Source organism: Vipera ursinii (assembly GCF_947247035.1).
Source record: "Vipera ursinii genome assembly, chromosome: 15".
Taxonomy (NCBI): domain Eukaryota; kingdom Metazoa; phylum Chordata; class Lepidosauria; order Squamata; family Viperidae; genus Vipera; species Vipera ursinii.
The window spans coordinates 6578219-6603115 of NC_139528.1; the positions used below are offsets into that span (position 1 = coordinate 6578219).

Here is a 24897-nt window from a genome sequence, read left to right on the forward strand (position 1 = left end):
CTCGGCCGTCAGTCTCCCCGCTTTTGAGAGACCCACGATGACGATTGGGCCGGAGGGCGGGAGAGCCCGCCTCCCGCCGGAGAAGGCGCTCCGCCATTGGTCTGCCCGGCGACGACTGACAGCTCGGCTGTGAGGGGAGCTGCGCGCGGCCGCCGCCGCCGCCGCCGCGTCTCTTCGCCTCAGGGATGGAGTCGCTCCGCGTCCAGCGGCTGCAGCCGGGCGTCGGCGGGAGCCTGCGCTCGCTGAGGCCCGGCGTGACGGCGGGGGCGCTGCTCCCCTCGGCCGCCTCGGCGCCGCCCCTCCCGCCGCCCCCGCCGCCGCTCGGGCTGACGCTCACCCTGGGGCCGCCGCCGCCGCCGCCGCCGCTCCCGCCCGCCCTCTTGCCCGGCGTGACGGCGGGGCCCGCCGCCGCCAGCCCCCCGGGAGGAGGAGGAGGAGGAGGGACCGCCGCGGGGCCGCCCGCCGTCCTGAGGGAGGCCGTGGAGGCCGTGGTGCGGAGCTTCGCCAAGCACACGCAGGGATACGGCCGCGGTGAGGAGCCGCGCCCGCCCTTCGGGGCAGAAGGCCGCCTCCCCTCGGCTTCACCTCGCTCGACGGGGTCGCTCCGGCCTCGAGGGGGGGATGGGGAGGGCTCTGCAGGCCCGTTAGACTCCGGCAGTCCTCGACTTACGACCACACTCCAGCCCTGGGGGGGGCGCCCCACGTTGTTGAGGGAGGTTTTGTCCCCCCCTTTGAGCACCTGTCCTCGCCACGGTCGTTAAGTGAAGCCCTGCGGTTAAATGAGCAGCGCGGTCGTTAAGTGAATCGGGCTTCCTTCCCCCCCATTTGGCTTGGCTGGTCAGAAGGTCGCAAAAGGGGACCGCCGTGACTCTCGGGACGCACAGCAGCGGCCCTAAATTTATTTATTTATTTTTATTTTTAAATGCGAATTCAGTGGCCAAGCGCCTTGATCTTGGCTCACGTGCGACCCTGGGGATGCTGCTGTTGCGACGGCTGTAAGTGTGAACAAGCGGTCGCTTTTTTTCCCCCGGCGCTGTTGTAACTTGGGTCACTAAGCGAGTGGTTGCAAGTCGAGGACTGCCTGTAAGTTGGGAGCAAGGTGGAATGGGACAGCTCGGCATGGACAACTCAACTGCCATGGGACAATGGCCATGGGACAACTTGCGGGAGAATTCAACCCTTCAATTTAATTAGTTAAAGCAATTTTTTAAAAAAAATACTTGTAAGTTTTGTCATTCACACTTGTCCCTCCTTTGGCATCCTTCCTTTAATGATTCTGTTTGACTATTGCTTCGGTGTCAGGGTAACACTTGTCCTGGGGCAAGTTGTGCTGCGTTGAGTTGGCTGCAGTGAGTCAACCATGACCAGTGGGCTGTGGCGAGTGGTCGTAGACCTGGAGCAGGGGTCATTGGTGTAATTACGAAGGCTGTGCCTGTGAACATACGCAGAGTGCTTTTCTCATTTGGCGTACTGTGTTTCCGATCGCGGGTGGAACATTTTTATTTTATTTTATTTTATTTTAATTCCATTTATATCTCGCCCTTCTCTGAAGACTCAGGGCGGCTTACAAGCTTAGCAGTAGCCTTCATTCAATGTATATGCCTGCTTATTAGGGCTTTCACACACACCCCAAGCGGCATTATTACAAAGTCAGCTTATTGCCCCCAACAATCTGGGTCCTCATTTTACCTACCTCGGAAGGATGGAAGGCTGAGTCAACCTTGAGCCTGGTGGGACTCGAACCTGCACTAATTGCAGGCAGCTGGTGTTACTTAAGGAGGCATTAGCCCACTGCTCCACCAAGGCTATGAACATAGGGCTATCCAATATGCAGACCATTCCCCTGAGATAGACTGGGATGCATTTCATTGTTGGTGATAAAGGCCGCGGAGACGAGAACAGAGCGTTAGTCTGCACGGACTCACTCCTGTTAAGGTGAACATGCATCAGGGTGGTGAACTCTTCATCTTTGTAGGTTTTTAAGAGGACCGTCTGTCGAGGGTGGTTTAGTTGTTTTTACTGAAGATTGCAGAAAGTTGGACCATATAATTGTGGTCTCTTAATTCAACATCATAATGATAGGCTTCCTTTTCTGGCAGGCTGTTTGATGCAGCCCTGTGTTTCTGAGCACAGCTTGTTTAGGCTTCTGTTTCTGTCAGTCTGATGTGTGACATCTGAGATTGCTTTAGTAATAGCACTTTCCTACCAGTCATTGTGAAGCAGACTGCACTGTTGACTTTGTGTAGTTTTTCAACTTTATTACCTTTTCACGATTGTGATTAGTGAAGAAGAGACAATTTCCTCCATGCCACATTATGTGGCTGGAGAAATTCATCCGGTCATAACTTATTTTGCAACCTTTTGACAAGCAAAATCAATGGCGAAGCCAGATTCACTTACCAACCAGGCTGCCAACTTATCAGCTGCAGTGATTCACTTAACAACTATGGCAAGAAAGGTCGTAAAGTGGGGCATAATTTACTTAACAAATGTCTCGCTTAGCCACAGAAATTTTGGGCTCAATTGTGGTCGTAAGTCAAGGACTACCTGTACATGGGTTTCACTTCTGAGAGTTTGGAGCAAAAACCTTCAAGTTACAGAATAGCAGAAAAACAGAGCTGGAAGGGACCTTGGAGGTCCTCTAGTCCACCCCCCTGCTCTAGCAGGAGACCCTAGACCATTTCAGACGGGGCTGTCCAGTCTCTTCTTGAAAACCTCCAGTGATGGAGCACCCACAGCTTCTGAAGGCAAGCTGGTTCTCACTGTCAGGAAATTTCTCCTTAGTTCCAGGTTGCTTCTCTCCTTGATGAGTTTCCATCCGTTGCTTCTCATCCTGCCTTAAGGTGCTTTGGAAAATAGATTGACTCCCTCTTTTTGGCAGCCCCTCAAATATTGGAATACTGCTTTCATGTCATCCCTGGTCCTTCTTTTCACGGGACTAGACATATCCAGTAACCATGCTTTGTATTTTTTAGCCTCCAGCCCCCTAATCATCTCTCTTGCTTTTCTCTTCACTCTTTCCGGAGTCTCAACACCTTTTTTCACATTGTCGCGATCAAAACCGGATGCAGCATTTCAAGTGTGCCCTTACCGAGGCTTTTTAAAGCGGTACTAACTCTAAAGTTTGGAGCATGTTTGAACCGCCAACTATTTGTTCTGGAATTCTGTAAAGTTCTGTCAATTATTTTCTCAAAATCTATTTAAGAAATACGTGTAGGGATAGAGAAAGATATATTAAGGTGTTTTATATGATTCTAAGGGGGGGGGAAGCTTCCCTTTCATATTGAGGTCATTGGCTACAATTGTTTGCTTAAGTGGCAGTTGGGTAGCAGGAGTGCCTCCAGTGGATGCTGCTTTGTACATTTCAAACAGTAAGTGCTTGGCAGGCACTCTATAGCTTAACTCACAGCTCCTTTTCTGGCCCTGAAAGCCTGCAAGGCCATATGGAATCATTTACTCTTTCTTCTTAAGTATCGCAAGTCAGATGTGTGTCATAGGCAAGGCAAGGCAAGGACCAGAGTTTGGGACCAAGAGAGTAATCAACGTTTATAAATAACACGTGTGATTTCTGACTGATGTTCCAGGTGTTCCTTCCATTGCTTAGGATTCATAAATATTTAGCATACAGGTAGTCCTCATCTCACGACCACAGTTGACCCCAAAATTTCTGTTGCTAAGTGAGACATTTATTAAGTGAGTTTTGCCCCATTTTACGACCATTCTTGTCTCAGTTGCTAAATGAATCACTGCACTTGATAAGTTAGTAACAAGGTTGATAAGTGAATCTGGCTTCCCCACTGACTGCTGGTCAGAAGGTGGCAAAATGGGATCACGTGACCCCATGACATGACAGCCATCATAAATATGAACCAGTTGCCAAGCATCTGAATTTTGATCACATGATCATGGGGATGCTGCAAAGGTCGTAACTGAAAAAGGGTCACAAGTTGCTTTTTTCAGCGCCCTTGTAACTTTGATCGGTCACTAAACAAACTCTTGTAAGTCGAGGATTACCTATATGCTCTACATTAGAAATAGTAGATGCTAACTTAAAGTAGCTGTAGAGCAGGGTTGTCAAACTGCCGGCCCATGGGCTGGATGCGTCATGTCAAAACTGCGCCCACCTCAGCAATGGGGAAATAGTCGCGATATTTTTATTTATTTTTATTTTAATTCCATTTATATTCCGCCCTTTTCCGAAGACTCAGGGCGGCTTACAATTTAAGCACAAACCAATGTGCTTAGCAGTAGCCTTCATTCTATGTATATGCCTGCTTATTAGGGCTTTCACACAAACCCCAAGCGGCATTATTACAAAGTCAGCTTAATTGCCCCCAACAATCTGGGTCCTCATTTTACCTACCTCGGAAGGATGGAAGGCTGAGTCAACCTTGAGCCTGGTGGGACTCGAACCTGCACTAATTGCAGGCAGCTGGTGTTACTTAATGTCACATCACATGACATTGCGAGTTTGACACCCTTGCTGTAGAGGCTCAGGGTCAAGAGTTTTGTTAGGCTGAAGTGTTTATTAACAATAGTACTGAAATTTCTGGTTTTTCATTTGAAAATGCATTTTAGAAGATTAAAAATACATTATCTTTAGTTAGTGTATTATGTCCAGCATTTAATTAAACCTTGATTTTGAGTTTTCTGTTTGGTTCTTTTAGTTATTATTTAAAAATGGTAGTGTCTGTACATGAATTAATTTTAGAAGCTGTGTGGAATTCTTACAGGAGCATTTTTTGCTATAAGTAGTCCTTGACTTAACGATCGATCTCTTAATGACCATTAAAAGTTATGATGAACTTCCCTGGGGCTACTTATAACTTGGTTCCGCAGTTATGACAGTGAACCCAATTGTGGTTGTAAATTGAAAACTTATCTGTAGTAGCTCTCTGGATTCTCCAATTGCAGCAGTGATGGAGGGTTTGTGTCACTGTAAGCTGGGGGCTGGGGGCACGAAGGGAGGCTCAGCCAATCTCAATGTATACATGGTTATACTTTGACAATAAAAGGTTCATTCATTCATCGGGAAAGCTCTAGGTTGTAGCTGTGTGTGTAAATAACCGTTAATATTCTGACAGACTGCTTTCCTTATTTTCAGTCAATGTTGTTGAAGCGCTTCAGGAATTCTGGCAGATGAAGCAGTCACGCGGTGCTGATCTGAAAAATGGCGCTCTGGTGGTTTACGAGATGGTGTCATCTAACAGTCCTCCTTACATTTGCTACGTTACGTTGCCAGGAGGGAGCTGTTTTGGCAGTTTTCAGGTTAGATTGCCTTATTTATGGAATCTTAGACTTGAACAGAGCAGTGGCCTAGAGGTAAAGACTCACCTCCCACTTGGAAGGTTGAGAGTTCAAACCCAGGCAGTGGCAGATGTTTCTCTGATGGCGCAAAGAGAAAATATCTGCTGTGAACTCCGCGCAGGCGTCAGGAAGGGCATCCAGCCAGTAAATGCTCAGCTCCACCTAGTCGCCCCGACTCCACCCCAAAGGAAAAGTTTAAAGGGTCATAAAAAGAAAAAGAAAAAATATATGGAATTCTAGTCAGGTGGAATTGATGAAAATATCTTTGGTTTTGAACAGCCTTGCTTTTAATGAAAAGACAAGCTATGAGACATAGCAATGTACTGTGCTATACATTTACTGTGCTGTAAAATGTGAAAAATTCCAAGTGTGTGGCACCTTTAACTGCATAATATCAGCCATAAGTTTCAGGAATGCTGTAATCCTCAGCTATTCCAAATCCTGGGCTTAACAGAGCCTAAAGCAGCAAAGGTTTTTGGCTAAATTATTCCGTTTCTGGGATTTGAAACAGGCATCCAAAATGAACAGGAATATCTGAGCACTTGGAAAATAGCATTGGGTGTTTAGGATCAAGTAGCCAGAGTTTGGTTTTAAACCAGTTAAATATTGGTTTTAAACCAGTTAAATATTTAAAAGTTTGGTTTTAAACCAGACAAATATTGTTGTGGAATTTCTTTCTGTAAATGTACATGCTGACTTTCAGCATCCTGTGAGGTTTGTTCTTTCTAGGGTGCTGAGCTTTCAAACCTTTCTGACACTTGCAGCCTATCAAAGAACAGCAATTCAATAGTGCCCTTTGCAGCATAATTAAAATTTAGGGATAACTTCGTTAACTTACCCATATAGCTTCCGTTATTACATCTGCCTTGTATTCTTCTCCAACCCCACTTCAGTTTTGTCCAACGAAGGCTGAAGCCAGGAGAAGCGCTGCAAAGATTGCACTGATGAATTCAGTCTTCAATGAACATCCATCCCGTAGAATCACAGACGAATTTATTGAGAAAAGTGTCATCGAGGCTTTGGCATCTTTCAATGTAAGTCCTTTTAAAGGTTCTGTAATTAGTAGGGAAATAATTGTAGGGAAAGTTCATAAATCTTTAGGAATCCTTCTGGAATCCTTTATTGTTAAGGGCTTCTGTGTGTGCAATGAAAATAAATAGTGTTGACCATCGTTGTGTACTCCCAGTTATAAGTGCGTGTATCATATTTACCCCTGGCACTTTCAACGTAATTTACAAAATTAACTAACAATTGCAACTAATTCTGTGTGGGACAAACTTCACATTGATTAAAAAACAGAATACATGAACATCAGCTGGCAGTCAAACGCCACAATCCCAAATCTGTAATCTCTGCCCACACTGACACCAAACAGCATCGATTCAATTGGAGCAATACAGGAATCATCGGCCACGCTACCACCTGCATGAGTTCATCGAAGCCTGGCACTCCACAAGCAACTCCATCAACAGACTACAACCAGCCTATGAACCCCTCAGAATTTGAATCAACTGCACAGCCAATTAGGGATAGCACTGACCCTCAGCCAACTTCACTTACCAGGGACCCTTACCTGACATGACCTCCCTATCACAAGACCCTCACTTGACATTACCCACACCTGACCCACCACGAGACCTACTGACCACACAAAGCCTTTATAACCAGAAAGACACAGACACACACACACACACACACACACACACACACACACACACACCCTAAACTCCGCTGAAGATGTTACCTAGCCTGGAAACAAAACATTCAGAAACCAACCCACAAGCTCGGAGAACGAACCTCCAGCCTCATCCTACACCCGAGCGACAGATACCCGCCACCATCGCAAACTTTCAATATCTTTTTTTTTTATGCCTAGCAACATTCTTTTTATACCGACAAGATTTTTAGAAGTGGTTTTCTCCTGCCTACCAGTAATGGAGCCCACAAGTTTGTTTGTAGGTTGTAACCATCATAAAGCGGTCATCGTATGACTGTGCTCAGTTTTACAAACTTTTTTGTGTTGGCCGTTAAGCAAAGATGGCATTAAGTAAATGCTGTGGCTGTTGTAGGAGAGAAGCAGGTGGGGTCAAACACATCCTCAATTTGGAGTCTCTGTGTTCCTGTAAGAGACCTAAATCCAGCCCCCCCTCCCCCGAAATCTGTTATTTGGTGCCAGTTTGCTTTGACCATTAGTAGTTCAGAAGCTTCTGTATCAGTCGCATAAAATCAATTTGTAGTTATTTTGAATTCTACCATGCTTCCTGACTTCTTGCACCTGACAATTGTTAAGTGAACCCATAAAGTTCGTTAAGCGAACTTCAAGTCGAGGTTGTAAGTCCCTTTTGGGGGGGGTCAGTTGTAAATTTGAATGGTTACTAAGCTAGTCGTGAGTTAAGCTAGTCATAAGTTAATGGCTACCTCGGCCACAGCCCTATGGAATATTCATGTATTTATACAACTCACACCCCAAAACTGCAGCTTTGTGAAAACTCTTCTTAAAGTAGGAATCCTTTTTTGTATAAAAACCTGACCCTTTCATGCTAATCCAGTCTAACCTAATGCTTGTCTTCCCAACAGGGCAACAGAGAGGAAGCAGATAGTCCGAGTACCGGTATTGGTGCTTTTCGCTTCATGTTGGAGTCCAACAAAGGGAAATCCATGCTAGAGTTCCAGGTATTCTTAATTGGATTATGCAATCCAGACTTTTGCTGCTAAAACCTGACCTACTGACTTAATTACGAGTAACTATTTATGAAGAGGGGATGCAAAATACGCAGGAGAGGTGGAATTGGCACAGAAATGTAGGATCATTATTGTTCTTAATTTGTTGACCAACTCTGATAATCATCAGATATCCTAAGATAAAAGCCTGTTGCAATGCCTTAATAACAACAACCAATAAAAAAGTTGGAAGGGACCTTGGAGGTCATCTAGTCCACCCCCACTGGCAGGAAACCCTATACCATTTCAGGCAAATGGCTGTCCAGTCTCTGCTTAAAAACCTCCAGTGTTGGAGCATTCACTGCTTCTGGAGGCGGGTTGTTCCACTGGTTAATTGTTCTAACTATCAGGAAGTTTCTCCTTAGTTCTAGGTTGCTTCTCTCCTTGATTAGTTTCCATCCGTTGCTTCTTGTCCTGCCTTCTGGCGCTTTGGAGGATAGCTTGACTCCCTCTTCTTTGGGGCAGCCCCTGAGATAAGAGATGTTTAAGGAATTAATGTTTGTGACACGGCAAATTCATCCGACGGTAACCTGAAAATCTTGTTTCAGACATTTATCAGAATTTGATTTTTAAAAAGTTTTGGAAACCTCCAGAATATTGTTGAATGATGAGTCGCCCAGTAACAAATTGAAGGGCAAGTGATCTCGTGCGATGTTCAGAAACGGAACCCCCAACGGGAGATGGAATGGCTTCGGGCACATTAGCCGTGCCTTTTGTCTGCTGATAACCCTGCTCAAAATCGGCCTGCTTTTCTTTGGCAGGAGCTAATGACCGTTTTCCAGCTGCTACACTGGAACGGTAGCCTTAAAGCCATGCGGGAGAGGCAGTGTTCACGACAGGTAGGTTTGTTCAAAGGAGCAGGAGGAAGGGGTGAGGGGCCTCCGAGGGCAGCTGGAGGAAGCAGCGAGAAGACTTGGGGATGCCCAGGCCCAGGTGGGGAACCAGCACTGCCCACCTGGGCTTCTTTGGGGGTTCCTGACCTCTCAGGACCTTCGCAGGCTAATGTTGGCGAGGGAGCATAAGGTCAACGACTGGAAAGTGTAGATTTCTAGGTGCGTCTCTTCTCTTGCGTAATTGCTACAACTCGCCCAGAAAGGCTTCGGCATTTTCCCCAAACACATATTGAAATTGTGGTCCCAAGTTGGCTGCTAAAGCCTGGTGCCAGCTTGGGCTAGTGGTTAAGGCACCCGGCTGGAAAGTGGGAGACAGTAAGTTCTAGTCCCGCCTTAGGCACGAAAGCCGCCTGGATGATTTTGGGGCCAATCACCAGGAGACAGTGAGTTCTAGTCCTGCCTTAGCAAGGAAAGCCGGCTGGCTAACTTTTGGCCAATCACCAAGAGACAGTGAGTGAGTTGTAGTCTTACTTTAGACATGAGAGTTGGCAGGGCAGCTTTGGGCCAATCACCAGGAGACGGTGAGTTCTAGTCCTACCTTAAGCATGAAAGCCGTCTCAGTGACTTTGGGCCAATCACCAGGAGACGGTGAGTTCTAGTCCGGCCTCTGGCATGGCTAAACATCTTCGCTATGAGCCTCCTGAAGCTGCTGGAACTTGGTGCCACCTGGAGGCAAAAGTCACTTAACAAATTTCTCACTTAGCGACATAAAATTGTGGTCGTAAGTTGAGGACTACCTGTACTAATTGCCAGGGACTACTTTTTTTTTTCTCTCTCTCTCTCCTTCGTATATGATTGCTCCAGTTCTTTTACCAAGAACCTAGTCGTGTCTCCATTGGTCACTTAACTGTTCCATATTTTGGGGTGAATTATTTGAAGGGCGACTTAACGGCGTGAAGCCGTCTGCCCGACTGGAGAGAAACTTCTTTGTTGGTTCTGGAATTTGGGAGAGCATCTTTTTGACCATTCATGTCCTCTCTCCTCTCCCCCCCCACCAGGAGGTGCTGGCACACTATTCCCATCGTGCTCTGGATGATGATATACGGAACCAGATGGCCACGGACTGGGTCAACCGGGAACAGAACGTCCCAGGGGCCCTTTCCCGGGAGCTGGCCTCGACAGAGCGTGAACTGGATGAAGCTCGGTTAGCCGGAAAGGAGCTGAGATTCCACAAGGAGAAAAAAGACATCTTGATGTTGGCTGCTGGCCAGCTGGGGAACATGCATTCCTCCAACTGCTAGGACCCACGTAGCTCTTCCTCTCTCCTTTTACTCCCCTCTCTCTCTCTTCCTACCGTAGTTTGCCGAAGAGGTCGAAAGGAATGTTACCGATATGAAGAAGCCCAGTATTCAACCAGATTTTTTTCCCCTAATTTTATTGTGCAATGTGATGTAGGCGTCTAGGAGACTTTAGTGCAGAATTTGATCATTAATCTTAATTGCCTTAATTTTTAGTTCTAAGGGTAAGGGATCCTCCAATTAGAGGAGGAAACCTGAATTAACATTTTGGGGGAGGGGAAAAAACAACATTGAGTTTGTTCAGAACTTAGCTTCGATTCTAATCTAACCTGAACTGTGTCATTGGAACAGCCTCCAATGCCTCATTTTTCCAAGAACAGAGGACCGGTTGCACTTTTTTTTTTTTAAAAAAAAAAGAAAATTGTTAAAAATTCTGTATAGATTTTATACTTGGACCTCTTTGGTTATCTTTGTCTCTCTGCTGAAGAACTTTTTGTAGAACACACAATGTAGCCTTTCTGGTCTTGTGCTCAAATCTTGATTCTATCCAGGTATTTTACAGACATCAGTATTATGTAGAAAAGAAACGCTGCCAAAATAATGCCAGTGTTTGTTATTAGGGTATAATGCATAGATGTATGTTATGCAAATATGTAGCTACAGTTAAAGTACTTCGATATGCACCATCTTGCCACTTACAAGCACAGCACTTAAAACAGTTTCCGTTATTGTCCAACCACCACTCAGATTGTATTTTAACTGAATAACGCTGCTTTTTGAGTGGCCTATTAATCTACATATTAATCCTGCTGCTCCCTAAATTACAAGCATAAGGCACTTATTTTCTTCTTTTCAATCGGTCAGTCAGTCAGTCAATCAGAACGGAGCTGGAAGGGACCTTGGAGGTCTTCTAGTCCAACCCCCTGCTCAAGCAGGAGACCATTTCAGACAAGTAACTGTCCAGTCTCTTCTTAAAACCTTCCAGTGTTGGAGCATCCGCAACGTCTGGTGGCAAGCTTTTCCACTGGTTAATTGTTCTCACTCTTAGGAAGTTTCTCCTTAAATTTAGGTTGCTTCTCTCCTGGATTAGTTCCCATCCGTTGTTTCTTGTTTTGTCTTCTGGTGCTTTGGAAAATAAGTTGAGCCCTTCCTTTTTGTGGCAGCCTCTCTCAAATACTGGAACACTACTATCGTGTAACCCCCAGTCCTTCTTTTTACTAGGCCAGACATACCCAATTCCTGCAACTGTTCTTCATATGTTTTTTTTTTCTTTTATTTGCGTTACGCAACCCATCCAGTAAATTCATTGATGGCTTTTACTCAGCAGGAATCTGGGCCATACACATGACTACGGAAATGCTGTGATGGTTGTCAATATGGGGATGGTCCTCCCTTTTTTTCAGCGCTATTAACTTTGAAGAGTTGCTACACTAATATTGTAAATCGAGGGCTACCCGTATTGACCATGACTTAATTTTACGTTGTCGTTTTGTTCAGGGTTTACTTTCAAAGTCTTCGGACACTCAAGAGAATGTTGGTCTTCCGCATGTCAGGTTAGTTTGGTTCTTAGCTGTTTTTTTTGTCACTTATAAGCAAATTTCAAGCCCTAATCCGGTAACAAAAACGTGGCATAAGAGATCTCTTGATCAAAAACTTCAGGCCCTCTCAGCGTAAATGGAACAATTTGCAAAAAGATAGGTGATCTGTTCTGGTCTACGATTATAAAAAAGATTTGACTGATTGGTGGAGTTATTAACTGGTGATCTGTGGGCTCAAGCAAACGTTCTTTGGTCTTCAGATCTTCAATACCTTGTCATTTGTATACATGAAGTAATAAAACAATATCTTCTTTTTTATATATATTTATATATTTTATACATAGCTACTGTTTACACAATATTAACGTTTAAAAGCATTTATAAAGTTAGCTTATAACTAAAAGTCTTTTGAAGAGGAATGTGTACATGAACGTCTCCTGTGTTCACTCTAGCCTGGCCGACTGGTAGGTTATTTTTCTTGCCTGAATCTATCCAGAGATAGCCTGTAATAGTTTTGAAAACTGAATAGTCCCGTTTTCACTTGACCCAAATGCAAATACTGTACCTCCTACTGGTGCTGATTTTTTTTCCCCCTGACCGTTCTGTTTTCTGTAACTCTTGATAATCTCTTAGATTATCCATGCAGTGTTACCTGCGACCCTTTCCTATGCTGCTTTGTCTCTCTCACGATTTGCGTGTTCAGGATTTGGTTTGTAACGCATAGCTTTGTGTAATAAACAGGATTTGGGAAAAGTTCCTTTTCTTCTTTCCACTGTTTGGAAGTGAAGCCTTTTTAGAAACGTTTGGATCTTATCCGATTCTCCTGGACAGACATGGCCACTGGGCTGCAGGAGTATCAGTACCAAGTGATGCCTTATTGTGGAGCTGAGGAAAAAACAGAGGTCGTTTCTCAGCAGCAGCCTTCCAGCGGCCACTGCCCACAGATTGAAAAATAAGTTGACACACACACACACACACCCTCTTCTTTGTGGCAGCCCCTCAGATACTGGAACACTGCTATCACGTCTCTCCTATTTCTTCTTTTCTTTAGACTACTAGCCAAACCCAAGTCCCGTAGCCGTTCTTCGTATGTTTTAGTCTCTAGGCCTTGTGTTAGACACAAAAGTAGTCACAAATTGAAATCCGCTCTGTTTGAGTTGCAAATAGAAAAAGAAGTTTATTAGACTTCACAACAAAGTCTAAAAAGTAACGGTTTGCAAAGCTGGGTGGATTCAGGAAGGCAAACAATGCAATGTAGCCAAGCACTGAACCACACCCCCAAATTCCAAAATCACATATACATATACATATACATATAAATATACATATATATATACATCCTATCGCGACACCCCATTCCCTCCCCCATGGCCCCATTGGCTTAGGCTTTAGAGGTTACAGTCTATCAGAAGCGCCTAAACAGAATACATTATCTCTGCCCCTGTTTGCTTACATTATACTAATAAGATCCCTCCCCTACTATCCTGTTTACTCAGACCATATATGTACATGGCTCCCATCTTCTACACCTCTCAGATCAAGTAGGGGTACCAGGCACCAGAAGGTACTTAAAAACAATTCCTAGATGGTGACTCACACTTGGCCCCTATTGTAACTCCTGTTCTCCTCCTCCGTCCACTTGAGGCTTGTATTTTTCCCCATATACTCAAAGCATCTGCTCAGACAATTGATTATAAAATGATTATTATAAAATATGATTACATGATAATACTAAAAGCATATGTATTTTTATTTTTAAATTTCCTCGCTACTTCCAGTTATTTTCCACACTTGGATCATCTCAGTTGTTCTTGTCTGAACTTTTTCCAAGGTCTCAACATCTTTTTCGTAGTGAGGTGACCCAAATTGGCTGCAGTGTTACAACTGTGACCTTACTAAGTATTTCATAAAGCGGTACTAATACTTAAGTGAATCTTGGCCCATTTTAACCACCTTTGACGCCACCGTTGTTAAGTGAATCACTGCAGTAGTCAGTAACCCGGTCATTCAGTGAAACTGGCTTCCCCATTGACTTTGCTTGTCAGAAGGCCACAAAAGGCGGTCACCTGACCCTGTCGGACACTGCGGCCGTCATAAATACGAGTCAGTTGCCAAGCATCCAAATTTTGATCACCTGACCCTGGGGATGCTGCAACGGTCTTAGGTGGGAAAGATGGTCCGGAAATCACCTTTTCTCAGTGCCGTTGTAACATCAGTCACTAAATGAACTGCTGTAAGTCGGGGACTACCTGTGAGGGAGGCGAAGCCCATCCAGCCTGCAAACATTAGAACAGGGGTCTTCAAACTTGGCCCTTTTATGACTTGTGGACTTCAACTCCCAGAATTTCTCAGCCAGCCAAGCTGGCTGAGGAATTCTGGGAGTTGAAGTCCACAAGTCATAAAAGGGCCAAGTTTGAAGACCCCTGCATTAGAAGCTGTTTGAATAGGAAATTGAATAGGAAAGCAGCCATTTTGGAATGTGACGCTGCGCAATTCCCAGCGCCGCCGCAAGGGGCGGCCTTGGGACGCCTCCATCCTTCCGAGGAAAAGCCTTCCCAAGATGGCGCCCCGTCTCAGGAGCTCCGTCTCCGAAGGCGCCGCGCAGGCTCAGTAGCCCTCCTGTAGCTTGGACCTTCTCTAAATGGCTGCCAGGGCCCGCCCTCTGCCTTCAGCAGCAGGCGGCGCTTCCTGTCCCGGCCGGAAGCCATCCCGTCATCCCTCGCGAGCCCGGCGGCAGTAATTTCGACGGCCGCTTTGGAGAAGCCTCGCTCGGTGGGCCGACATGGCTGACGTGCTGGACCTTCACGAGGCGGGCGGCGAGGACTTCGCCATGGACGAGGACGGCGACGGTACGGCTCGCGCCTTTCCCCTGCTTTGGCTTCTTTAAGCGCCCGTCCGCCTGGCAAACAGCCCTGCGAGGTGGGCCCTGGAGGCTGACCGGCTGCGCATGCGCGCTGCCTCTATTCATTTCCCCACCCGTTTCTCAGTTTTAGCGAGCGCTTAAGACGGCCATTAAACACGTTGAAATGATTTATTTACTGAAAGGTCACGACAGGGGGAAGAATTAGCCAGTGGGACGGCTTTCCACCAGAAGGCCATTGCTAAGCACATTGATTTGTGCTTTAGCCGCCCTGAGTCTTCGGAGAAGGGCGGGATATAAATAGGATTTTTTTTAAAAAAAAAAAGTTGTGGGTGCCCCAATCACTGGAGGCTTTTAAGAAGAAGCTGGACACCACTTGTATAGATAGGGTCTCCTGCCAGAGCGGGGGGGGGGTTGGACTAGATGACCTCCAAGACCCCTTCCAGCTCTGTTATTCTGTTATAACTGTTGAGCATTCAAGAGGTCAACCAGCGTCCTGCACACTGCATACTTGGTGGAGCAGTGGGCTAATGCCTCCTTAAGTAACACCAGCTGCCTGCAATTAGTGCAGGTTCGAGTCCCACCAGGCTCAAGGTTGACTCAGCCTTCCATCCTTCCCAGGTAGGTAAAATGAGGACCCAGATTGTTGGGGGCAATTAAGCTGACTTTGTAATAATGCCGCTTGGGGTGTGTGTGAATGAAGGCTACTGCTAAGCTTGTAAGCCGCCCTGAGTCTTTGGAGAAGGGCGGGATATAAATGGAATTAAAATAAAATAAATATATTAAATACTGCTAAGCTTGTAAGCCGCCCTGAGTCTTCGGAGAAGGGTGGGATATAAATGGAATTAAAAATTAAAAATAAAAAAATGAGAGAGAACCAGGTCTTGAGGTGGTTGTATGGCTTAATCTTTCATGTATTTGAGAAATGTTATCCCACATCCCTCAGCGGTCTTTTCCAAAGATTAAACGTACTCAAATTGCCTTGGGCCTCTCCTCCGTTTGTCCGAAATGGTCTAGGCCGGTCCCCTGCTTGAGCAAGGGGTTGGACTAGAAGACCTCCAAGGTCCCTTCCAACCCTTTGTTATTTTGTTCTGATTATATTCTACACCACCCCCTCGCCGAGGTGGGTGGAGGGTTGAGGAATATGAAGTATAAATAAATAGGAAATGAGTAAAGGAAATGTAAAACCGAAGTATAAATGTTTTAGATATTCATGTTCAAATCATGTTATAGTTAAAAAGCTGTTTTCCCTGATCTTCTGCTGATGGATTCTGGGTTCATCTCTTTTGTTTTTATTCCTTTTTTTGCACATAACAGTTAAGGGGCTTATTCTGAATGTTGTTAATTTCCACTGAAGATCCCACTAGGAAACTTTCTTTCTAGCTGTTCTGTGATCGTAGGGCTGATGACCCTTTTCTTAGCTCGTTGGTTCTGTTCTTACCGTTAAAAATATATATATATATTTCTAGTATTTGCTTATAATTGGTTTCCTATTACAGGTAGTCCTTGATGTACACCCAACAATTGAGCCCCCAAATTTACATTGCTAATTTGTTGAGTGAGTTTTGCCCCACTTAACAACTTTTCTTGCCACAATTGCTTAAGTGTATCACTGCCATGGGTAAGATAGTCACCCGGTTGTTAAGTGAATCAGGCTTCCCTCATTGACTTTGCTGGTCAGAAGGTTGCAAAAGGGGATCACGTGACCCCAGGACACTGCCACCGTCACAAATATGAACCAGTTGTCAAGCATCTGAATTTTGATCACGTAACCGTGGGGATGCTGCAACAGCCGCACTTTTTTTTAATGTCGTAACTTTGAACGGTCACTCAATGAACTGTTGTAAGTCGAAGACTACCTGTACCTAAATCTGTCGTTTCCATGTTCTGCACTCCGGGATGGAAGGGGGCAATGAATTAACTTCTTATACGTGGGATTTTTTCAGGCTTTGAAGAACGTTATGTCCCCACATAATCCTTTCTCTTAATGAAGAATAAACAGTCCAGGTTTCTCCATCTCTTTTCACACGGTTTAATTGCTAGTTCCCTAATCTTGAAATTATTAGAAACGTGGGACCTAAGGACCAGAGAAGGGACTTTATTTGCAGATGTGCTGCTCTCTTCTCAGTAGGCATAAATACATTTGGGGAGTCCAACTTGTATAGGTTGTCCTCAACCTACGACCACAATTGACCAACATTTCCACTGCTAAGCAAGACAGTTGTTAAGTTTTGCCCATTTTACATCTTTCACTGCCGTAGTTGTTAAGTGAATCGGGGCAATTGCTAAGTTGGTAAACACAGTTGTTAAAGTGAATCTGGCTCCCCCCCATTGACTTTGCTTGTCCGAAGGTCGCAAAAGGGGATCTCGCATGACCCCGGGACACAGCGACCATCATAAATATGAGTCAGTTGGCAAGCACCTCAATGTTGATCACACGGCCATGGGGATGCTGCAGCAGTCGTGTGAAAAATGATCATAAGTCACTTTTTCAGTGCTGCTGTAACTGAACAGTCACTAAACGAATGGTTGTAAGTTGAGACTGTATTGTGAACTGGGCTTTCAGAGTGACTGTGCAGTCATTACAAGCTCGGCGTTTTCCATTCTTTGTTGTCGTTAATTGATCCGACTCCATTTGATTTCTCTTCAGAAAGCATCCACAAATTGAAGGAAAAGGCGAAGAAAAGGAAAGGCAGAGGTTTTGGGTCAGGTAAGTTGTTCTTTCAATTTAGCTGCAGTTGTTTCATGAGGACTAGAAACCAGGAGACTATATGTTCCAGTCCCACCTTAGGCACAAAAACCGATTGGGTGACTTTGGACCGGTTATACTCTCTTAGCCTAATTTACCGCCACAGGGTTGTTGTTTTGGGGGGGAAAAATAGGAGGAAGGAGAATTAAGTATGTTTGCCACCTTGAATCACTTATCTGAGTGATAAAGATATTTTATTTATAAAAATGGTAAAGATGGGATATATAGAAATATAAACAAATGGTATTTCCTGTGACATGTTCCATCCCAACCGACACGAGATAGAGGCATGGTTTGGGACCTAGAGAGCTAAACATTTGTGCTTGACCAACATTAGAACAGAATAAAGATGTCTTGGTTCCAACAGATTGAAACTTCAAAAGAACTTTGAGGCATTGTTTACCTTAAAGAATCTTTTATTCGAGAAACATAATATCGGCACTACATAGTTGAAGCCAAAAACTGAATTTCCCCTCTCCTGGGCACAAAGTAGCAAAGCACAATTCCCTCCTCCAACTAACAGTTATAAATCACGTTCCCCAATTAGCTTGAAACGCAGGCTCTCTCCACAGCTCTCCAGCCCGCCAAATTGTTATCAACTCTGGGCTCAGTAACCTTGAATTCTGACGGCTGAGTTGTTGTTGTTGCGACTAAGTGGACTCTCGTCCACATCCCCACCTCCCAGCATCAATCAGCTCTAAAAGCAAAAAAATGAACGCATTTCCATCTGTTGTCAAAGCAATAACACCCCACGTTAGCAGCATTGACAAAAGGTTTGTCTGTGTCATCACTGTGAGGTTCTCCAAAGGCAGGGTCCTCCCGCCTTCAGTGCCAAGCTGTGAGAAATTAAACTGGTTTTGGCATCCCCAGAGCAGTGGTGGAACAGCGGTTAGAATGCAGCATTGCAGGCTAATTCTGCCCACTGCCAGCAGTCTTCAAACAACAGGGAATGTTTTAACTGGGGGAGGGAGGGGGACAGACAGGTCTGGATTGCATCTTCATTTACAACTGAAAAGGAAAGCAATAACCATAAAACCAAGGAGAGTTCCCTTTCCCATGGAAGGCCCTGACACCTAAGCAAATGATGAGAGCCTGACCAAATGGATGAGGGGAGGGGCTGAAATGGGAATGCTTTATATAGGATTGAAATGTAACTTTGTTAGATTCCATCCTAGTAAACATTTTCCTTTTGGACTAAACTTGCATCCAAGAGTTCTTATTTCCTAAGATGTGGATTGAGGTGGGTCCTGACAACCAGCTTACAATACCTCCAGGAACACGTTCAGTTGCTACCTGTATTTAATTACATGTGTGTGTGTGTCAAAAGTTTTGTTTCTCTCCCTCTAAAACCCGTTTCCTGTTTTTTGCTCATGGGCGTATCGGAACAGAAGAGGGCTCCAGAGCCCGCGTTCGGGAGGATTACGACAGCGTGGAACAAGATGGCGACGAACCGGGTCCTCAGAGATGTGAGACGATGCCCTTGCTTTGTTTCCTCCTCTTAGCGTGTCAAAAGCCTCCCTGCGTGCATTTCAAACGGGTCCTTCGGTTTCAGCCTCATCCTTTTTTTTCCTTTTTGGCTCTTTCGTGTCACTACAGCGGTGGAAGGTTGGATCCTCTTTGTGACGGGGGTGCATGAGGAGGCAACTGAGGAGGACATCCACGACAAGTTTGCCGAGTTTGGGGAGATCAAGAACCTCCATTTGAACCTCGACCGGCGGACCGGCTATCTGAAGGCATGTACGAGTGGGGCTGCTTGTGGGGCCGGCTCCTCCGAGAGAAAGGCATAGGGCAGTCATCGAATGGTCACCGAGACTCAGCTGGAATAGAAAACACATTCAGTGTTTCGATGAGAGGCTCCTGAATTGAGCTGGGTTCACAAATGACAGGTAGTCCTCGAGTTACGACTGCAATTGAGCGGGTCAGCAGGCTGAAGCGGGGAGGGGGGGTCGCCCCAAGAGTGGTGGTCCTCGACTCAACGACCACAGTGGAGCCCCAAATTTCTGTTGTTAGGCGAGAGGTTAAGTTTTGCCCCACGTTACGACCTTTCTTGCCCCAGGTAAGTGAATCCCTGCAGCTGATTGGTTAGTAACCAGGTTGTTAAGTGAATTCGGATTCCCCATTGACTTTTCTGGTCAGGAAGTCGCAAAAGGGGATCACGTTACACAACCACACATCGACCCTCCGGACGCTACAGCCATCCTAAATACGAACCAGTTGCCAGGCGTCTGAATCGCGTGACCCTGGGGATGCTTTTAAAGGCCATAACTGTGAAAACGGCCACAAGTCCCTTTTTTCAGCGCCGTCATAACTTTGAACGGTCAGTAAACGAACCTGTAAGCCGAGGGCTACCTGTGCTAAGCCAACATTTGGTTGGATTGTGGCATAATCTGTGAGTTAATTCTCTAAACCGGGGCTAAGGGAGTCAAGATAATCGTAGGTTTGCCAGTCATCCAGCGTAAGGCCTGCTTGAGTGAATCCTTTGGGCCGATAGCCTGTGGGCAGTGCTCACCTCCCTTTCCCAAATGTCTTGCAGGGTTACACACTGGTGGAATACGAGACCTACAAAGAGGCCCAAGCCGCCATGGAAGGCCTGAACGGGCAGGATCTGATGGGGCAGCCCATCAGCGTGGACTGGTGCTTCGTCAGAGGCCCCCCGAAAGGAAAACGGAGGTAAGATCATCTTTTGCTGTCATTTTTTATTTTTTTTACTGTGGGCACAACGGCACACCTCCAAAATGAAATTTAGTTGCCCGCTCTCAAAGTGGAACACATACATGACACACACCTAAAGCATAACTGCATACAACATACGTATAGGCCCACATCCCTATATGTACATAAATAAATATTAAATACTGTCCACCTTGAATATATAACGGAAGGAGGAAAAGTTCACAAGGTTAATGCTGTATGGAATGAAACTATGGCTGAATCTGGATGTTCTGCTTCGGATACCACGAAGCCCCCTCCTCCCAGAAGGCAACAAGGAAAACCGGTTGTGAAGAGGATGAGTCGTGTCCCCAATAACCTTACGGATCCCGTTCAAACAACGCGTATACACCATGTCCTGGATGGGAGGGAGGGAACAGCCAATGATCTTTTCGGCCGTCCTCACCACACACTGCACCGCCTTCCTGTCTGAAGCAGGGATGCTTCCAAACCAGACTGATGCTGTAGGACAGGATGCTCTCGATTGTCCCCCTGTAGAAAGTGGTCAGGACAGGGGAAGGAACAAACTTTCGGTCTACCAGATGTGTGCACCTTCTGGGAATGCGAAGTAGTTAAAAGTACGCAGAGAATAATGTGTGATTCAGCTGAAAGGACTGGGAACGCGCGCTCGTCTTCAGCCGCCTGTTTTTTTTATCGAGGAGAAACTGAAATTGCTCAAGCTACATCTGCTTACGCTGAAGGGTCAGAATCACAGTCCTAAATACCGGTAGTCCTCAAATTGCGGCCGCAGTTTTGAGCCCAAAATTTCTGCTGCTAAGTGAGACGTTTGTTAAGCGAGTTATGCCCCATTTTACAACCTGCCTTGCCACGGTTGTTAAGTCAGTCATTGCGGTTGTTAAGTTAGGCACACGGTTCCTAAGTGAATCTGGCTTCCCCCATGGACTTTGCTTGTCCGAAGTTCGCAAAGGTGGGGGGGTTGCGCGACTCCGAGACAATGCAAATGTCACAAATGTGAGACAGTGGCTTAACATCCAGTTTTGATCACGTGACCGTGGGGGGGGGTGCTGCAACGGTCTTAAGCGTGAAAAAACAAGGCATTAAGTCAATTTTCTTCAGTGCCGTGGTAACTTTGAACGGTCATTAAATGAACTGTTGCAAGTCAAGGACTGGCTGCATACCAAACATGGCGAAATGCATTCCTTGTTCAAGAGCAAGACGGTTATAGGGCTCCGAAACGGCTGGGCAGCGACCACTTGTGCCTGACATCTAAGTTCAAGGGTCTGATCCCTGAACCCTTGGTGCATCACAAATTCTCTCTTTTGCTTGCATAATTTTTGACAAAAGACGAATTTGGATATTTCTGCTGCTAGGAATTGCAAAGTCGGGGGCAAGTCCTGCTGGCAGAGGCTTAGTCGACTTCCGATACGTTTCCTGAATGTGCTATTTATAATCCGGTCCTGGTGTTGTTCCTTTTCATTAATCATCTATAAACTACTTTGGGAAACTTGAGACAGAAAGGATGAAATGAAAAGAATTAGGTATGTTCAGGCTAACTCAAGAGAAGACCCGATAACTGTCTTCCAGAATTTGGAAGGGCTGTCACAGGGGAAAAGGGGGTGGATTTATTCTCCAAAGCACCTGAAGGAAGCTCATTGGAGATCAAACCTGAAAAAGGAGGAATTTCCACAGAGTGAGAAAAATTAAGTCAGTGGAACAGCTGGCATCCCGGACTTGAGGTTCTGGGTTGTTACCATCAAGGGGAATTCTCGGGAAAAGATAGCAGAATTATTTGTCTGGGATGGTACGAGGACTCCCGTCTTAAGAGGGGGTTAGTCTAGAAGACCTTCTAGAGCCCTTCCAGCCCCATGATTCTATGATGCATGCATGATTTTTCTTTTTGAACACATGAAAATGTGTCAGACCCTGAATGGATTTGTGTAGCCGAAAAACATTCGCAAGAGACCAAGCTCCCTTTAATGTTCTCTTGGTCCGTTTCTGCCTAGGAGCGGCCGTAGAAGAAGCCGAAGTCCTGACCGAAGACGGCGCTGAAAGGGCTTCCATTTTGCGACTCCCGCGCTCTGGGTGCCTCAGACCCACGGGCTGAATTCAAGGCTACTACAGGGAAGAGGGGTTCCCATCTAGTTGCCCTAATTGCCACCCGTTTTAATTTTGTATCGGACTAATCGTTTTTATTTTTATTTTCCCTTTAACCTTTTGACTGTTATCAAATGACTTGAGACTTTTTTTTCTGTGTCCTATTCTGTGCTTGTAAAGATAATTCTGGTTTTAAGCCTGTTAAAAGGATGTCTGAAACGGCATTTAGAATAAAAGGCTGTGTTTTTTTTTAACTCTGGTAACTTTTTTATTATTATTATTATAAAACCCTAAATGGCATGAACATGGTTTACACTTACGACTCCTCGTTCAGGAATCCATTGGATAGTAGTCGCCCTTTCTAAATTCTAGAGCAGGAACATTCACTCGAGACCTTTGAACCGAGGAACATCCGTGCGCAGGCACGGGTGAAGTCTTCCGTGGGCACGTGTCTAGATCAGAGGTTCCCCAATCTTTTGGGCACTGCCAGGGACCAGTTCCGTGGAGAGAGGTTTTTCCGCGGACTGGAGGGTGCGTGGTTTTGTGTGCTGCCTGCATCCCATGGATGGAGCTTTGCTTGTTTGTGCGGACCGGTTGCTGGCATGCCACGGCCCGGTGCTGGTCCACGGACTGGGGGTTGGGGACCCCTGGTCTAGATTTTCCCCAACATGGAGAGTCCTTTAAGGCTGAAGACTTTTAACTCCCAGCCTTCCTAAGCCAACATGCTAAGGCTGGGAATTCCCATCCCAACATCTGGAATCCCAAAGGAGAGGCAGGCTTGCTCCAGGAACTTGCCAAGGCTCTGCTCCGGATAACTTTTCAAAGAGTTCGTTCAATAATTTTTCGGTCTTGGCCTGGTCTCTACAGCATACCAGGTAGGCAGATCTGCTCCAGTTAAGTTTCCGCTCGTCAGGTAGCTAAGCACAGGTGATCCGTTTCTCCAGAGTGCATTTGACTCCAGCAGGCAATTTTGCCTCCTATTGTTTTCCGAACAGCAGTGTGTCAACAACACAATTAGCGGCTGATCTATGTCCACACCTTTTTTTCCTTTCTTTTCCTTTTTTTCCCCTAACAGCTGCCACCTACTTCCTCCAAGCTTGCCTGTCGTTTCTGCAAAAGCTCAGGACTTTTTGCAGAACCACTAGCAAGGGAACCTGCTCCTAAAATTGAGGAAAAGCCAAAAAAAAATCATTCCCCCTTTTTAATCGGTTTATTATAGAAAAATGCAGCATCCTGATGAACTTAACTGTAGGTCTGTCAATGGAAATGCCCCCACCCCCCCGTCTTTGAGAATTGTGCTGCATGTATTGTGAAGGGCGCTGTGCAATGGGGGAAGCTGGTTCTGATTTGAGGGGTGTCATCTCGGCAACCCACAAAACCTTTTCAAAGCAGCAGAACCTGCAGACATGTCAAACACAAGGCCCGGGGGCCGGATCCGGCCCACGAAGTGGTTTCATGAAGCCATCCTGGAAACCGTGAGGGAACGGCCCCCACTGCCTTGGCCCTGGCCCAGAGACCCTCCTTCTGCCAGAGACCCCCAGATCTGTCCCACTCCTGCCCAGGCCCCCATAGGCACCCTTGATGCGAACCATGTAGAGCTGGCCACGCCCACCCAGTAGGCCATACGCACTCTAGCCACGCCCACCCAGTAGGCTACGCCCACCCTGGCCACACCCACCTGGGCCCTTGAAGGCAACCGCATTGCTGATGCGGCCCTCCATGAAATTGAGTTTAACACCCCTGTGTTAAAGAAGGCCGGAGAAAGCATCCCCTCTTCAGAATCCTGGGTTTTGAGATGAATTCTGCCCCCTTTAGGGGAAAATCCATCCTGCTGCCCAGGGGCAGCTTGAGACGGGCATCTGTGAAATAATCCTAATTACATGTCATTATTTAACTTCAGCATACAGGTAGTCCTTGACTTACGACCACAACTGAGCCCAGAATTTCTGTTCTTAAGCGAGACACCTGTTAAGGCGTTTCGCCCCGTTTTACAGCTTTTCTAGCCACAGTTGTTAAGTGAATCACTGCCGTGGAGAAGTTGGTAACCTGGTCGGTTAAATGAATCTGGCTTCTCCCATTGACTTTGCTTGTTGGAAAGTTGCAAAAGGGGATCACGCGACCTTGGGACACGGCAACGGTCATAAATGTGAACCAATTGCCAAAGTATCTGAATTTTGCTCACGTGATCCTGGGGATGCTGCAGTGGTCATTAAGTGAGAAAAACGGTGCTAGGTCACGTTTTTCAACGTCGTCGTAACTTTGAATGGTCACTAAACGAACTTGCAAGTCAAGGACGAGCTAAACTTCCCTGCCTGGGATGGGAACCAGCTTCTGTCAACAGAGCCTGGGCTCCGCGCACTGTGGGAAGCAGCCCATCCCACATCGCTGGGGTTGGGCCCAACCCAGATGCAGCCGGTCTTGGGAAGACGGCCCTCTTTCTTGCAATCCGGGTCACCCCTTTCGTCTTCGCAGGTGATTTCAGGCAGCCCTCGACTTACAACTGTTCATTTAGTGACCGTTTCCAGTTACAACGGCCCCGAAAAACGTAACTTAGGACCATTTTTTTCACACAACTTTGGCCGCATCCCTACGATCAGGTGCTTGGCAACTGGTTCATACTGGTCAAGGGGGGGAGGGAAAAGCCGGATTCACTCAACAACCGTCTTCCTCACTAATCGACGGCGGCCAGAAAGGTGGTAAAATGGGGCTAAACTCCCTCCTCCCTTGGTGGAGCAGTGGGCTAATGCCTCCTTAAGTAACACCAGCTGCCTGCCATTATTGCAGGTTCGAGTCCCACCAGGCTCAAGGTTGACTCAGCCTTCCATCC

The 24897-nt window shown here is 46.2% G+C and overlaps 2 protein-coding genes across 2 annotated transcripts; both read left to right on the plus strand.

Annotated features, from left to right (window-relative positions):
- Positions 1 to 157: 157 nt before the first annotated feature.
- On the plus strand, positions 158 to 12450 carry LIX1L (limb and CNS expressed 1 like). Its single transcript, XM_083374257.1, has 6 exons — positions 158 to 531; positions 5105 to 5268; positions 6201 to 6341; positions 7885 to 7980; positions 8790 to 8867; positions 9920 to 12450. Exons 1-6 carry the CDS (start codon positions 186 to 188, stop codon positions 10160 to 10162), a joined length of 1068 nt encoding a protein of 355 aa, XP_083230383.1. The 5' UTR covers positions 158 to 185; the 3' UTR covers positions 10163 to 12450.
- Positions 12451 to 14407: 1957 nt separating this feature from the next.
- Positions 14408 to 22324, plus strand: RBM8A (RNA binding motif protein 8A). The gene is made up of 6 exons (XM_083374286.1): positions 14408 to 14546; positions 17208 to 17267; positions 18695 to 18772; positions 18903 to 19039; positions 19840 to 19976; positions 21980 to 22324. The coding sequence occupies exons 1-6, from the start codon at positions 14480 to 14482 to the stop codon at positions 22023 to 22025; spliced, it is 525 nt and encodes a 174-aa protein (XP_083230412.1). The 5' UTR covers positions 14408 to 14479; the 3' UTR covers positions 22026 to 22324.
- The last annotated feature ends 2573 nt before the right edge of the window (positions 22325 to 24897 follow it).

Coding starts and splice junctions, on each gene's coding strand:
- LIX1L (XM_083374257.1), top strand. CDS start 186: ATGGAGTCGCTCCGCGTCCAGCGGCTGCAGCCGGGCGTCGGCGGGAGC. Junction 5,269..6,200: donor GCTGTTTTGGCAGTTTTCAG/GTTAGATTGCCT, acceptor ACCCCACTTCAG/TTTTGTCCAACGAAGGCTGA. Junction 6,342..7,884: donor AGGCTTTGGCATCTTTCAAT/GTAAGTCCTTTT, acceptor TCTTCCCAACAG/GGCAACAGAGAGGAAGCAGA.
- RBM8A (XM_083374286.1), top strand. CDS start 14,480: ATGGCTGACGTGCTGGACCTTCACGAGGCGGGCGGCGAGGACTTCGCC. Junction 14,547..17,207: donor CATGGACGAGGACGGCGACG/GTACGGCTCGCG, acceptor ATTTCTCTTCAG/AAAGCATCCACAAATTGAAG. Junction 18,773..18,902: donor CGAACCGGGTCCTCAGAGAT/GTGAGACGATGC, acceptor GTGTCACTACAG/CGGTGGAAGGTTGGATCCTC.